General features: G+C 41.2%; 1 protein-coding gene across 1 annotated transcript in view; it reads right to left on the bottom strand.

Annotated features, from left to right (window-relative positions):
- Positions 1-974: 974 nt before the first annotated feature.
- Positions 975-14,737, bottom strand: part of LOC133560993 (rab GDP dissociation inhibitor beta-like) — a 33,965-nt gene continuing 20,202 nt past the window's right edge. Inside the window, exons 2-10 of the mRNA XM_061914103.1 lie at positions 12,810-12,917; positions 12,640-12,739; positions 10,144-10,278; positions 9,868-10,063; positions 9,668-9,799; positions 7,710-7,809; positions 3,552-3,723; positions 3,278-3,477; positions 975-1,382 (exon numbers count right to left, since the gene is read on the bottom strand). Of these exons, the coding sequence (XP_061770087.1) occupies positions 1,230-1,382; positions 3,278-3,477; positions 3,552-3,723; positions 7,710-7,809; positions 9,668-9,799; positions 9,868-10,063; positions 10,144-10,278; positions 12,640-12,739; positions 12,810-12,917 (1,296 nt within the window). The 3' untranslated portion in view covers positions 975-1,229. The remainder of the gene's footprint in view (positions 1,383-3,277; positions 3,478-3,551; positions 3,724-7,709; positions 7,810-9,667; positions 9,800-9,867; positions 10,064-10,143; positions 10,279-12,639; positions 12,740-12,809; positions 12,918-14,737) is intronic.

Here is a 14,737-nt window from a genome sequence, read left to right as displayed (position 1 = left end):
ATCTTTGTTTTCTACCTGTCAACTTTCAGTTTAGCATCTTTGTTTTCTACCTGTCAACTGTAACTTTAGCATCGTTGTTTTCTACATGTCAATTGACAGGTAGAAAACAAAGATGCTAAACTGTCAATTTAGCATCTTTGTTTTCTACCTGTCTACTGTCAGTTTAGCATCTTTGTTTTCTACCTGTCAACTGTAACTTCAGCATCTTTGTTTTCTACCTGTCAATTGTCAGTTTAGCATCTTTGTTTTCTACCTGTCAACTTTCAGTTTAGCATCTTTGTTTTCTACCTGTCAACTGTAACTTCAGCATCTTTGTTTTCTACCTGTCGACTGTTAGTTTAGCATCTTTGTTTCCTACCTGTCAACTTTCAGTTTAGCATCTTTGTTTTCTAGCTGTCAACTGTCAGTTTAGCATATTTATTTTCTACCTGTCAACTGTAACTTTAGCATCATTGTTTTCTACCTTTCAACTGTCAGTTTAGCATCTGTTTTCTACCTGTCAACTGTAATTTCAGCATCCTTGTTTTCTGCCTGTCAACTGTCAGTTTAGCATCTTTGTTTTCTACCTGTCAAGTGTAACTTTAGCATCTTTATTTTCTACCTGTCAACTGTAACTTTAGCATCTTTATTTTCTACCTGTCAACTGTCGGTTTAGCATCTTTGTTTTCTACCAGTCAACTGTCAGTTTAGCATCTTTGTTTTCTACCTATCAACTGTCAGTTTAGCATCTTTGATTTCTACCTGTCAACTGTAGCTTTAGCATCTTTGTTTTCTACCTGTCAACTTTCAGTTTAGCATCTTTGTTTTCTACCTGTCAACTGTCAGTTTAGGCTGCTCCTCATCACCACTTCAAGATGGCGGCCCAATTCCTGGCGTAGCTGCAGCCAATGCTGCGTCTGCTTCTAAGATGTGTATGGGTGTCACAGCCATGTTGGGTGGGACATTGTGGGAGGAGTCAGGCATGAACGAGCATGGTTGATAAAGTAGTTTTACTCTGCGGTACAGAAATATTTGGTGACGTCAGAGGGCTTTGGTCCTTCTAAAGTCAACATCAAAGTGATAGAATTGAGGTCCAGGTAGTAGAAAAGAAGAATGATGTAGACACATCTTTGGACATGAGATGTTTGTTAGTAGCCAATTAGAAAAGTACATCATCATCTACATCACCACTGCGACCACCCAATGATTTTCTAGACAAAGCTAAAGATGGCAATTTCCTCCTTGAGGGTCTACTCGGCGGCGTCACCGTAGATGTCCTTCTTCCCGCGCTCCATCTCGGCAAAGTTAAAGTCTGAGCCCGTCATCCTGCGGTAGATGTCCTTGATGTCGTCACAGGTGGTCTCAAAGTGGGTGGTGGCGTCATAGGAACGGGAGATGAAGACCTACGCCAAGACAAAAACTAGCTTTCATAAATGCTCTTCAACATTCTCTATTTTAAACACCAACTTTAATCATCTCATCAATATACATCATTCAATGTTATATACACACATATACATACATATATATATATACATACATATATATACATACATATATATACATACATATATATATATATATATACATATATATATATATATACACACATACATATATATATACATATATATATATATATACACACATACATATATATATACATATATATATACACACACATAGATATATATATACATATATATATACACACACATAGATATATATATACATATATATATACACACACATATATATATATATATATATATACACACACATATATATATATATATATATATATACACACACATATATATATATATACACACACATATATATATATATACACACACACACACACACACACACACACACACACACACACACACACACACACACACACACACACACACACACACACACACACACACACACACACACACACACACACACACACACACACACACACACACACACACACACACACACACACACACACACACACACACACACACACACGTATATACTGGGGGTGTAACGGTACACAAAAATGTCGGTTCGGTACGTACCTTGGTTTAGAGGTCACGGTTCGGTTCCTTTTCGGTACAGTAAGAATACATCAAAATATAAATTTTTGGGTTATTTATCTACCAAATTTGTAAACAATGGCTTGATCCTTTTAACATTGGGAACACTATATTATTTCTGTCCACGTTAATCAGCATTAAACTGCCTGAAGTGGTTGCTCAGATTAAATAAAATGACAAAACTTTTCTTTCTTCTACATATAAAAAGTGCAACATTAAACAGTTTCAAGTCAACTCATCATGCTTAATTTATTACAGCATTTGGGAAGCCTGTAGTTGATTTTTATTATGTAAATGTTATATTTGTATCAACAGGTGATAGCAGGGACCCTGCCATTCAAAACTAATGATTAATGTAACTATAGCTGAAAAAATAGTACAATAGCAATAGGAGAGACTATTCATCCCTGAACACCATGACAGAAACTCATCATGTCCTTTTTTGCTGCTTCAACAGCTCAATCAACACAGAAAAAGGTAAAGTGAAATAACAGACGGACAGGGCTTTGCTGTCGTAACACACACACATAGGCGCTCTGAATACGCACTGCTGATTGGCTGTTACCGCTTTGCGTGCAACCAATCAGATGGTTGTGTGGGTGGGACAATGCAGGGTGCTGTGTAGGAGACACGGGGAGAACGGAGCGGAGCAGCTTGTTAAGACTTTAGGACTAGGCGGCTACTTCATATGTTCGTGTGGAAACTCGTTTGGTACACCACTGAACTGGACCGAAACCCCCGTACCGAAACAGTTCAATACAAATACATGTACCGTTACACCCTTAGTATGTAAATATATACACAAATATGTGAATATGTATATACATACATATAAATATGTATATACATATACAAATAAATATATATACACATATACAAATAAATATATATACACATAGATATAAATACATACATACAAATATATACACATATGATATATATATATACATACACAAAAGATATATTTTTACACGCGCACACGCACACGCACACGCACACGCACACGCACACGCACACACACACACACACACACACACACACACACACACACACACACACACACACACACAGATTGAAGTCCAAATTCCAATCAGGGATCACGATCATATAATGGCCCAGCCCTACAGCGTAGGCCTAGGTTTACTACAACGTCTTTATGATCCAGGACATGACAGAGAGCATTGTGCATCATGCTTTTATGACTGTACCTGGCTTTCCTCGCCCGTGTCCGAAGGGACAAACTGGTCGCTGACGCTGACAAACTTCTGATCGATGGGTTCCAGAAGGTCCAGGGCTGGCTTGATCTCTTTCTCGGGGTCGTTGGTCTCCACTGTGGTGCTGGCGATGGCGATGTATTTGCCCTCAGCTGCCACGTTGTGAGCGAAGGAGATCATACACACGTAGATGTCTGCAAAGAAGGAGGCGCATGTGCATCAATACAAGCGTCCATCACTGGAGCACATGCCCACATCAAGCACCCACCGTGCTTCCTGTTGACCTGGTTCTGGGGGATGATGATCTGGCAAGAGTTGACATCACTGGTGTTGCGGATGGGGTGACTCAGGATGCAAATGGCCCGGATCACCTTGCCAGCATTGATGACGCGATCCATGAAGTAGCTGGGGTCACAGATCAGTTGCTTACATCTGGCCATCTAAACACAAGTGAGTGAGGGTTATTTCAAAGACAAGCATGTTCATCACAAGACTGTAGCTCTCTTTCACCACTTGCTACTTCAACAACAAGTATTATTAGCTGCCTCTTGCAAGCACTGGCTACTATTCAATAGGCACAGAAAAGAAGGACATCCACTTCTTCTGAACAAGCTCATGTGGCTCTTCTGCCTCCTGGTTGTGGCTCACTTAGACATCCCTGACCCACTTCTACACCTCCATGCTTGTGCAACTTTTCATCTGTATGGTGGTGTGGAATGATGTCCGGTTATTACACCATTGTTTGAAAAGTCTGGGAAGGTGTAATACTTGATTTTAGGGGCTGGGCGATATATCGATACACGCAATATATCGCGGGTTTGTCTCTGTGCGATATAGAAAATGACTATATCGTAATATTCGAGTATACGTTCTCACGCAGTTGCTTTTAGCTGCGGGCATTACACTAAAGCAGGGGTAGGGAACCTATGGCTCGCGAGCCAGATGTGGCTCTTTTGATGACTGCATTCGGCTCTCGGATAAATCTGAGCTGACATTGCTTAACACGATAAGTACTGAATAATTCCACTTGTAATCACAGTGTTAAAAATAACTATCAAAATATAAAACATTCTCATGCATTTTTATGTTCAAGAAATTGCATTAATGGTAAGAAGTAATTTATTTATTATTGGTTAGTGTGGGTTTTGCCCTCCTGGGGGTTCTTAAGACCACCAAGCACCAACATGAGAGCCTGTTTCAGGGTTACAATATTGTTTTATTATTCAATAAGTCTCTCAGTTGCTTTCAAACAATTGTATTTTTCTCTTTCGTTCTCGCTCACGCTCTGGCTCCAGCCCCAATCCCGTCTCTCCTCCTGGCTGCTGCTTATAACATTGTGACAGATGATTAGATAACAAGGCCCAGGTGGGCCATCTATGCACCTGTCGCTGATTTCGAGGCCGGTCCTGGCAACAACCTGCTTCGCTGCAGGCCTACAGGCCACGCCTCCTCCACAGTTAACTTCAGAATAAAAATGTTATTAAAAAGAATAAGAGACTTATTATACTCTACAAATGTTGGTCTTACTTAAAAATGCACGAGTTTAGTTGTGTTTAGTGTTAAAAAAAATATTACATGGCTCTTACGGAAATACATTTTAAAATATTTGGCTTCTTGGCTCTCTCAGCCAAAATAGTTAGTTCCCGACCCCTGCACTAAAGGCTCGTTCTACTCTTTCCTGTCTCTCCTTCTCACAGACAAGCAGGCGCACCAACTTACACACGTCACATACGTATACGCCCTTGCCCAGCATAGAGGTAGCAGACTGGGTAACGTTAGCTGTGAGGCTAACGTAGCCGTACGAGTGTTAATACGAGAGAAAGAAGGTGCGAACCTGGTAACAAATGAAGGAAGACTTAATTCCAAATAAAAACAGCAGGGGGTCCATCGTCTGGCGGTGGTTCGGCTTCAAGTGGGATTATGTCGAACAGACAACCGTAATTTGTCAAGTGTGGGGCAAAAGCGTTGCTATAAAAAGTAGCATTACTGCTAATATGTAGCATCATTTGAAAAGTCACTCGCTGGAGAATGAAGAGAATTTCATAACCGCCACCAAATAGTGAAGGACGAATACTATTTGATGTCCTATTATGCAGCTCATTTTTATTTGACACTTAAAATGTCTCTGACAATCTTGCACTTTCTGTTTTGGAAATGACATGAATGTTTGTGCCACTGCTTAATAACTTTAATAAATACACTTTTGGTCAATTGACTTAGTTGTGGTTTCCCTCTCTGCATGAAAGTGTAAAAGTAGCATATATGAATGCAGTATGAAGAAGAATGTTTTAATGTAGACACTGAATCATCATACTGCTGTGATTATATGCATCAAGTGTTCATTCAAGGCCAAGGCAAAATATCGTAATATATATTGTATATCCCGATATGGCCTAAAAATATCGAGATATTAAAAAAATGCCATATCGCCCAGCCCTACTTAAATCACACCACAAATCTTGTTTTGATTGCATAGTTGGATGTGTTGCTCTTATCTGCTTGTAATGATAACATCCAGGCCCTTTGTGTACTCTCATAGTTTGCCATTTTCTTTGACCACTTTCTTTACCTTCTGTTCAAAAGTCACGTGACTGAATACAACTTATGTATTCATATATTGTAAATTTGAAAGAAAATATTACAGGTACAACAAGTGTTTAGTGTGAAATTGACCTGTTTTTTGAGAGCCAATCTACTTTTTATTATAAACCTCCTTTGCAGGTAACCTAAAGGGGAACTGAATTTTTTTTCAACATTTATTTTGTTTATCATGTACGATCCCCATGTAAGACAAGAACATGTTTTTCTTTTTTTATGCTTTCTACTTTGTAAGTAAACACTGGCAAAAGTCAGCTAACAATGCAGATCATGGGAGCACACTATTGGCCAACACCACTCCATTTACATGTCAGTGAAACTAATACACCCCCAAATGCTTTGAAATGAGCCAAACATTTAAACATGACATATTATTATGAAGGTGGGAGTCCTCGACAAGGCAGGGAGCTCGCCTGAAAAGGTGCAGCAGGTGCTCCATGGAGGTGAATGAAAAGTGGGGATTTGAAGGGAGCGATTTAGTGTTTGAGGAGGTAAACAAGATTTTAAAGGGGAACATTATCACCAAACCTATGCAAGCGTCAATATATACCTTGATGTTGCAGAAAAAAGACCATGTATTTTTTTTAACCGATTTCCGAACTCTAAATGGGTGAATTTTGGCAAATTAAACGCCTTTCTGTTTATCGGTTGTTTAGCGATGACGTCAGAACGTGACGTCACCGAGGTAACACACCCGCCATTTTCATTTTCACATTACAAACACCGGGTCTCAGCTCTGTTATTTTCGACTATTTTTTGGAACCTTGGAGACATCATGCTTCATCGGTGTGTTGTCGGAGGGTGTGACAACACTAACAGGGAGAGATTCAAGTTGCACCACTGGCAAGAAATCTACCGCCAGACCCCCATTGAATGTGCCAGAGTGTCTCCACATTTTACCGGCGATGCTAAGACAGACATGACACAGAGATGTATGGATAACCTGCAGATGCATTTGCAACAATTAAGTAAACTAAATCACAAAGGTGAGTTTTGTTGATGTTGTTGACTTATGTGCTAATCAGACATATTTGGTCACGGCATGACTGCCAGCTAATCGATGTTAACATGCTACGCTAATCGATGCTAACATGCTATTTACGCTAGCTGTATGTACATTTGAAACTAGATACCCACATTTAATGCGAAATAAACACTTACCAATCGACGGATTTAAGTTGCTCCAGTGTCACAAGATGCGAAAGTCCTGATCGTTTGGTCCGCACATTTTACCGGCGATGCTAACAAGGCAGCCATGCTATGGGCCACTTCATTAGGTACACCCATGCTATGTCCGAATAGCGTCAACATCTATTCGCTCAATAGCTTCAATTTCTTCTTCAATTTCGTTTTCGGTATCTGCCTCCATACTCTGACCATCTGTTTCAATACATGCGTAATCTGTTGAATCGCTTAAGCCGCTGAAATCCGAGTCTGAATCCGAGCTAATGTCGCTATATCTTGCTGTGGTAACCGCCATGTTGTTTGTATTGGCAGCCCTGTATGACGTCACAGGGAAATGGACGGTGGATTTACGGATAGCGAAAGTCAGGCACTTTAAAGCTTTTTTTAGGGATATTCCGGGAGGTGTAAAATTTTGAAAAAAACGTTGAAAAATAAAACAAGCCACTGGGAACTGATTTTTATTGTTTTTAACCATTTTGAAATTGTGACAATGTTCCCCTTTAAAGGAAAAACGTTCCTTCTCATCACGATGACAGCATTTTAGTCACATTACGTCAATTCCACACCAAACTAGTAGTGTTTAATATTAATTTGTGGTTTTATTGGGCAAGTCCATGCAATGAAAGGGTGCTCCACGACTTACCTCCCCTTGGGACTTGACTCCCACCACCTTGCCATTCTCCATCACTATCTCCTCTATGGGCTTGTTTAACATGTATGTCCCACCGTAGATGGCGCTCAGCCTGGAATACCAAAAAAACTGGTCATACACCAATGTACGTTACAGTCGGGCTTGGATGGGATAGATCAGATCATGGAATGTAATAGTTTATTAGATTTTCCGCATAACTCAAATACTACCACACTAAAATGTGTGCTACAGTATATAGGTATTAGGGCTGTGAATCTTTGGGTGTCCCACGATTCGATTCAATATCGATTCTTGGGGTCGGGATTCGATTATATATCGATTTTATTGATTCAACCTGATTCTCGATTCAAAAACAATATTTTTCCGAATCAAAACGATTCTGTATTCATTCAATGCATAGGATTTCAGCAGGATCTACCCCAGTCTGCTGACATGCTAGCAGAGTAGTATTTTTTTTCAAAAAGCTTTTATAATTGTAAAGGACAATGTTTTATCAATTGATTGCAATAATGTAAATATGTTTTAACTATTAAACAAACCAAAAATATGACTTATTATATCTTTGTGAAAACATTGGACACAGTGTGTTGTCAAGCTTATGTGATGCGATGCAAGTGTAAGCCACTGTGACACTATTGTTCTTTTTTTTTAATTTTTATAAATGTCTAATGATAATGTCAATGAGGGATTTTTAATCACTGCTGTGCTGAAATTATAACTAATATTCATAATGTTGTTGATAATATTCATTTTTGTTTCACTACTATTGATATGTTCTGTGAGGTGTTTGTGTCTCCTCTCAATTGCTCTGTTTATTGCAGTTCCGAGTATTGCTGGGTCAGGTTTGGTTTTGGAATTGGATTGCATTGTTATGGTATTGCTTTGTATTGGTTTGTTGGATTGATAAAAAAAAAAATATATAAAAAAAATCGATTTAAAAAAAAAAAAAAAGACAATCGATTCTGAATCGCACAACGTGAGAATCGCGATTCACATTCGAATCGATTTTTTCCGACACCCCTAATAGGTATGTTTCATCAGCAGATTTGGCCTCTGATTCAGATTTTGTGTCACGATTCCATTCTTTGACAATATTTCTACAGATTATGGAACTGAAAATGTTTTTTTTACAACTAAAGTAACCCAATAACCCCCCCACCCCTAGAATGGTTGCCCACTTCTGAGGTCCTCTCCAAGGTTTCTCATAGTCAGCATTGTCACTGGCGTCCCACTGGATGTGAATTCTCCCTGCCCGCTGGGTGTGAGTTTTCCTTGCCGTTTTGTGGGTTCTTCCGAGGATGTCGTAGTCGTAATGGTTTGTACAGTCCTTTGAGACATTTGTGATTTAGGGCTATATAAATAAACATTGATTGATTGATTGAATAAGAGTATATTCCTTAAATTTAGAATTTGCATGTATTGCTGGAAATAGGGCGTATTGAATGCATGTATGCATACACACATTATATATATATATATATATATATATACACATATACACATATATATATATACACACACACACACATATATATATATATATATATATATATATATAAATAAATCAAATGTTTTATCAAACACTTTTATTGATATCGATCATGTGTCTGTTGTGATATATATTGATATCGTAATGTGGACATAAAGAAATTTTTCCATCAAACATCACATTTAAGTTCATTATAATACTGTGGTCTATTACTTGTCACCAAGGATAATCAACCAAAATGTTTGGGGGCCACAGTTTCAGAAAACTAAGGACAATGTCTTATTTTGTATATTGTATAGAAGCAGCATGCTCTACAGTAAACTTCTTTTGTTGTTGTCTTTTTTGTCCATTTTTGAAAAGGAGAATTGTGTTCTTTTCATTTAGAATCCGGATGAATACGAATCGTGATACCGACGTTTCTGTGCACCCCTAGTCGATGATTGAGGTTGTAGAAACCTACCTGGCAAACCCTTGTGGAAGTTCTCCCAAGCCATACAGCGGGTAGAGGTATGGGCTCTTGCCATATCTGGCCAGCGACTCGCTGTAAAGCTTAATCCTCTGTATTGTTTGGATGCAGGACATGTCCAAGTAACTGAGCAGAGAGAGAGACTTGTACATTACCAGCACCAAGGAGGACTCATTCAAACAAGGACTACTGACTCATCTGTGCGGTAGAGAGCCAGGGAGTGGCCAATGAAGTCCACGACATCGTTGCTCAGGTTAAACTTTTTAAAGACTTCCCTCATCTTCGTCTGGCTATCAAAACCCTCCATGGTCTTGGGGTCGTTTTCGTCAAAGTTGGCAACGAAGACGAGGAAGTTTTTGAAGCGTCGTTTCTCGAACAGCCCCATCAGACCTCAAGAAAGTGAAGGAGAGTTTAGACACAAGCAAATAAACCGTGCTGCTATTTGCTTTCTCCTTTCTCCAGGTACTTACTGGACGCCAGAGCCTCCGTCTCTGTGGAGGGGACTTTGTAGATTTTGCCTGCCTTGTACACATAGCTGCCCTCAATGACTTTGAAATCCAGATAACGGGTCACCTGGGTGATCAGCAGCATTCGGACCAGTTGGCCTGAGAAAAGACGGCCAATTGATGGTAAATAAGCAGTGGGCAGCAGTTGTTCCCCTAGCAACCACAAAAGCGGTGATGTGAACATGAAAGACACAAACTCCTCCTGTCGCTGAACGCCATTTTTATAACTTGATGGGGCCCCTGGGATCCCATTTGGAAAATTTGTAGCACTTCAAGAAGGACAAGAAAATTCACATTTTTATTCCACTATGGCACAAACATGCATAGTGCACAGCCGCTGAGAGCGATGACACACATGAATGCATTTCAAGTATGCACATGGCAACTTCCTGTCTATTTATCGCCACATAAATTGACTTATAGGACTAATAGTGAGAAGTGCGGTTCCAGAGAAGCCAGGTCTTTAGTGGTGTCTCTTAAAAGTGGTCAGCATAGTGGCCAAACACTGGAGTGCTACTTGCAGTGTGCTTCCAAGGACGTGTCCTCTCAAGACGCAAAGTTAAATCATGAAATGCAACCTTACCCCAGCAAAAACAATGCATATTTATCCAGGAGAGCCCTGATAGCAATTTCCCTGACCCAGCCACACACAAAGAAGTTCTACACTAGGGCTGGGCGATATGACTAAAAAAATTATCACGATACAAGTGTTTCGTATCAGTCGATATCGATAATTATCGATAAAAAAAACAACAAAAAACTATTCTAAATAAAGACCAGGAGAAAAAAGGCTGAATTTAAATACTTTTGTTTTAAATATAACCTTTAGAACAAGGTCAGCATTAGGAGAAACAGTCAAATAAATGAAAATACTGGTCGATGTGCAAATATTGACATTAAATAAATGCTTACCCAGACTTCTCAACTATGCTGAGCGGTAGCATGTCCTTCGCTAATTGATACCCCACTGTATCCCTTATTTCTTTATAATGTTTTGAATTTTTGTCGTATGGCACTGCTGCCGAGTGCCTCTCGATGGTGGTCTGTTGTTGCCGCTTCGGTGCTGTTCCATTTGCACCGGCTGATGTTGTGGCTGTTTGCTGCTGTACTCCAGCGGGTGAGAGCGGCTCAGGTGGTAAAATAACTTTGTCGTGTTCCAAGACTTGGTCGGGACTACGACCTTGCAAAGTTTGCAGACAGTATTACTGTGATTCGTATCGGACTTAAACAATCCAAAATACTGCCAAACTGGTGACGTGACGTTTCCTTTTTTATTTATAATTTCCTCTTGTGCTGCCGCACTCATATTCCCGTTTCGTTGATTTACGTGGACCCCGACTTAAACAAGTTGAAAAACTTATTCGGGTGTTACCATTTAAATAAATGATAAATGGGTTGTACTTGTATAGCGCTTTTGGTTTTTAAGTGCGGCTTATAGCGCGGAAAATAAGGTACTCAAAGCGCTTTGACACTACTTCCACATTTACCCATTCACACACACATTCACACACTGATGGAAGGAGCTGCCATGCAAGGCGCCAACCAGCACCCATCAGGAGCAAGGGTGAAGTGTCTTGCTCAGGACACAACGGACGTGATGAGGTTGGTACTAGGTGGGAATTGAACCAGGGACGCTCGGGTTGCGCACGGCCACTCTCCCCACTGCGCCACGCCGTTCCCCGTTTAGTGGTCAATTGTACGGAATATGTACTGAACTGTGCAATCTACTTATAAAAGTATCAATTGATCGTTGCTTTTCACCCCTAACCCCTGTTAGCATTTCCCAGAATGCCTTGCGGTTCAGGCTCGGCCGTGATAGGTCGAGAGGCTAAAGCCCTTCCTTTGCCTACACCCCCCAGAATGCGGTGCGGTTCCGGCCGGCTCTGCGTTTCTTACTATTTTTTTCCAACAGAACTCAGTGAAATTATCGAACGTTCTATCGACCCCATTTTCTATTGATATTGATCACATGTCTATCGCGATATATATCGTTATTGTTTTATCGCCCAGCCCTATTCTACACCTGCAAGCGTTTCCAACTTTGCATCTGTTTTGTCAGGTAGAATGATGCCTGGAGCACACCATTGTTTGATAAGTCTGGGAACGCGACCGACAGATAATCCTTTATAGCACTCCACAAATCTTTTTTTGATATTAAGTTTAGAGATCTTTGACTTTTTTTTTTGCTCGTATCTGTTTTTAATGGAAATATTTAGGCGCCTTGCTGCAGGTCAGTCATGTCGTTTGGTTTCTTTAGCTTGCGTTGAAAAGTCACGTGACAGAATACAAGCTAAAGGACAATGGTCCACACTCCACATTGTCCAAATGCAATATCTGAAAACAAAGAGCTTGGCAAATGCTCTGATGTAAATGCAGTTTGCGTCAGGACCATAACATGTCATTATTACCACAAGGCAAATGAAACTTCTGTGATTGTCAATGCAGTGGAGGAAGGTATACCATTGGCCAATAGGAATTTTGGAACGAGGTCCACATTCCAGTCCCGACTTTTTCCCATGGACTCGGGGGGTTTGCCGGGTAGGTTAAAGCGTTTGAAGAGCTGTTAGGAGAAGGAATATGTTTAATTTGTACTGCTCTCCTAATCCTCTAATTCAATGCAAGCAACTTACATCTTCCAAAGGTGTGATGGAGGCGCTCTCACCGCCGTAATAGGAGTTGCGGTCCATGTGTAGAACCTTTTTGCCCTTCACGGACATGATTCCACATAAGATACATTCCTGTTGAAGAGGAGCACGGCAGGGTATGATTAAAGTACACATTAGTACTATACAAACACATGTGAGGTTATCCAGGGCAGTAATTTAGCAACTTTACCACAGACTTTTTGGACAGCTGAATACTTTTTTTTGGAGCAGCTAAACAAATATGGAACTGCTAACAATCAGGGGATGCTCCAAAGAAATTCATGCACATCCAAATTGTGATTTTTATTTATTGAGGTCTTAAATCAATTTAAAATATTCATGAATAGATTGAGTCCAACCCTCACTCCGCCAAGGCTGTCCTTTGTCACCAATTCTGTTCATAACTTTTATGGACAGAATTTCTAGGCGCAGTCAAGGCGTTGAGGGGTTCCGGTTTGGTGACCGCGGGATTAGGTCTCTGCTTTTTGCAGATGATGTGGTCCTGATGGCTCCATCTGACCGGGATCTTCAGCTCTCGCTGGATCGGTTCGCAGCCGAGTGTGAAGCGACCGGAATGAGAATCAGCACCTCCAAGTCCGAGTCCATGGTTCTCGCCCGGAAAAGGGTGGAATGCCATCTCCGGGTTGGGGAAGAGACCCTGCCCCAAGTGGAGGAGTTCAAATACCTAGGAGTCTTGTTCACGAGTGAGGGAAGAGTGGATCGTGAGATCGACAGGCGGATCGGTGCGGCGTCTTCAGTAATGCGGACGTTGTACCGATCCGTTGTGGTGAAGAAGGAGCTGAGCCGGAAGGCAAAGCTCTCAATTTACCGGTCGATCTACGTTCCCATCCTCACCTATGGTCATGAGCTTTGGGTCATGACCGAAAGGATAAGATCACGGGTACAAGCGGCCGAAATGAGTTTCCTCCGCCGTGTGGCGGGGCTCTCCCTTAGAGATAGGGTGAGAAGCTCTGCCATCCGGGAAGAACTCAAAGTAAAGCCGCTGCTCCTTCACATCGAGAGGAGCCAGATGAGGTGGTTCGGGCATTTGGTCAGGATGCCACCCGAACGCCTCCCTAGGGAGGTGTTTAGGGCACGTCCAACCGGTAGGAGGCCACGGGGAAGACCCAGGACACGTTGGGAAGACTGTGTCTCCCGGTTGGCCTGGGAACGCCTCGGGATCCCCCGGGAAGAGCTAGACGAAGTGGCTGGGGAGAGGGAAGTCTGGGCTTCCCTGCTTAGGTTGTTTCCCCCGCGACCCGACCTCAGATAAGCGGAAGAAGATGGATGGAAGATGGATGAATAGATTTAAAATGATATAAAAAAAAAAAGGTATATTTTTTTAACACGTTTATAATTTGTTTCAATCCAATTTTGGATTAAAAACAAAGAACTATGATTGCTATTATTATTGCTACTGTTGGTGTGTGCAGGGTTGAAAGGAGATGGGTGTGTCAAGGAAGCGTTTGAAAAGAGGAAATAATGCCCCGCTTACACCACATTATCCCTAATGCCCTATTACATGGGTGTCAAACTCTGGCCCGCGGGCCAAATTTGGCCCGCCGTGTAATTTAATTTGGCCCTTGAGGCAATATCAAATTAACATTAGAGCTGGCCCGCCGGTATTATACAGCAGTGGTGCCGCTGTAACACCGCATTCACCGCTAATACTCTTACTTGCCAACCCTCCCGATTTTCCCAGAAGACTCCCGAATTTCAGTGCCCCTCTCGAAAATACCCCGGGGGCAACCATTCTCCCGAATTTCTCCCGATTTCAACCCGGACAACAATATTGAGGACTCTGCCTTTACCGTACTCTACAACCTGTCGTCATGTCCTCTTTTCCTCCCTACAAACAGCGTACCCAGCCCAGTCACATAATATGTGCGGCTTTTACGGACAGAAATTAATGC

The sequence above is a fragment of the Nerophis ophidion genome, linkage group LG10 (genome assembly GCF_033978795.1).
Source record: "Nerophis ophidion isolate RoL-2023_Sa linkage group LG10, RoL_Noph_v1.0, whole genome shotgun sequence".
Lineage (NCBI taxonomy): Eukaryota > Metazoa > Chordata > Actinopteri > Syngnathiformes > Syngnathidae > Nerophis > Nerophis ophidion.
Note: the sequence above shows the minus strand (reverse complement) of the source record. Positions and strands in the feature narration are given on the sequence as shown.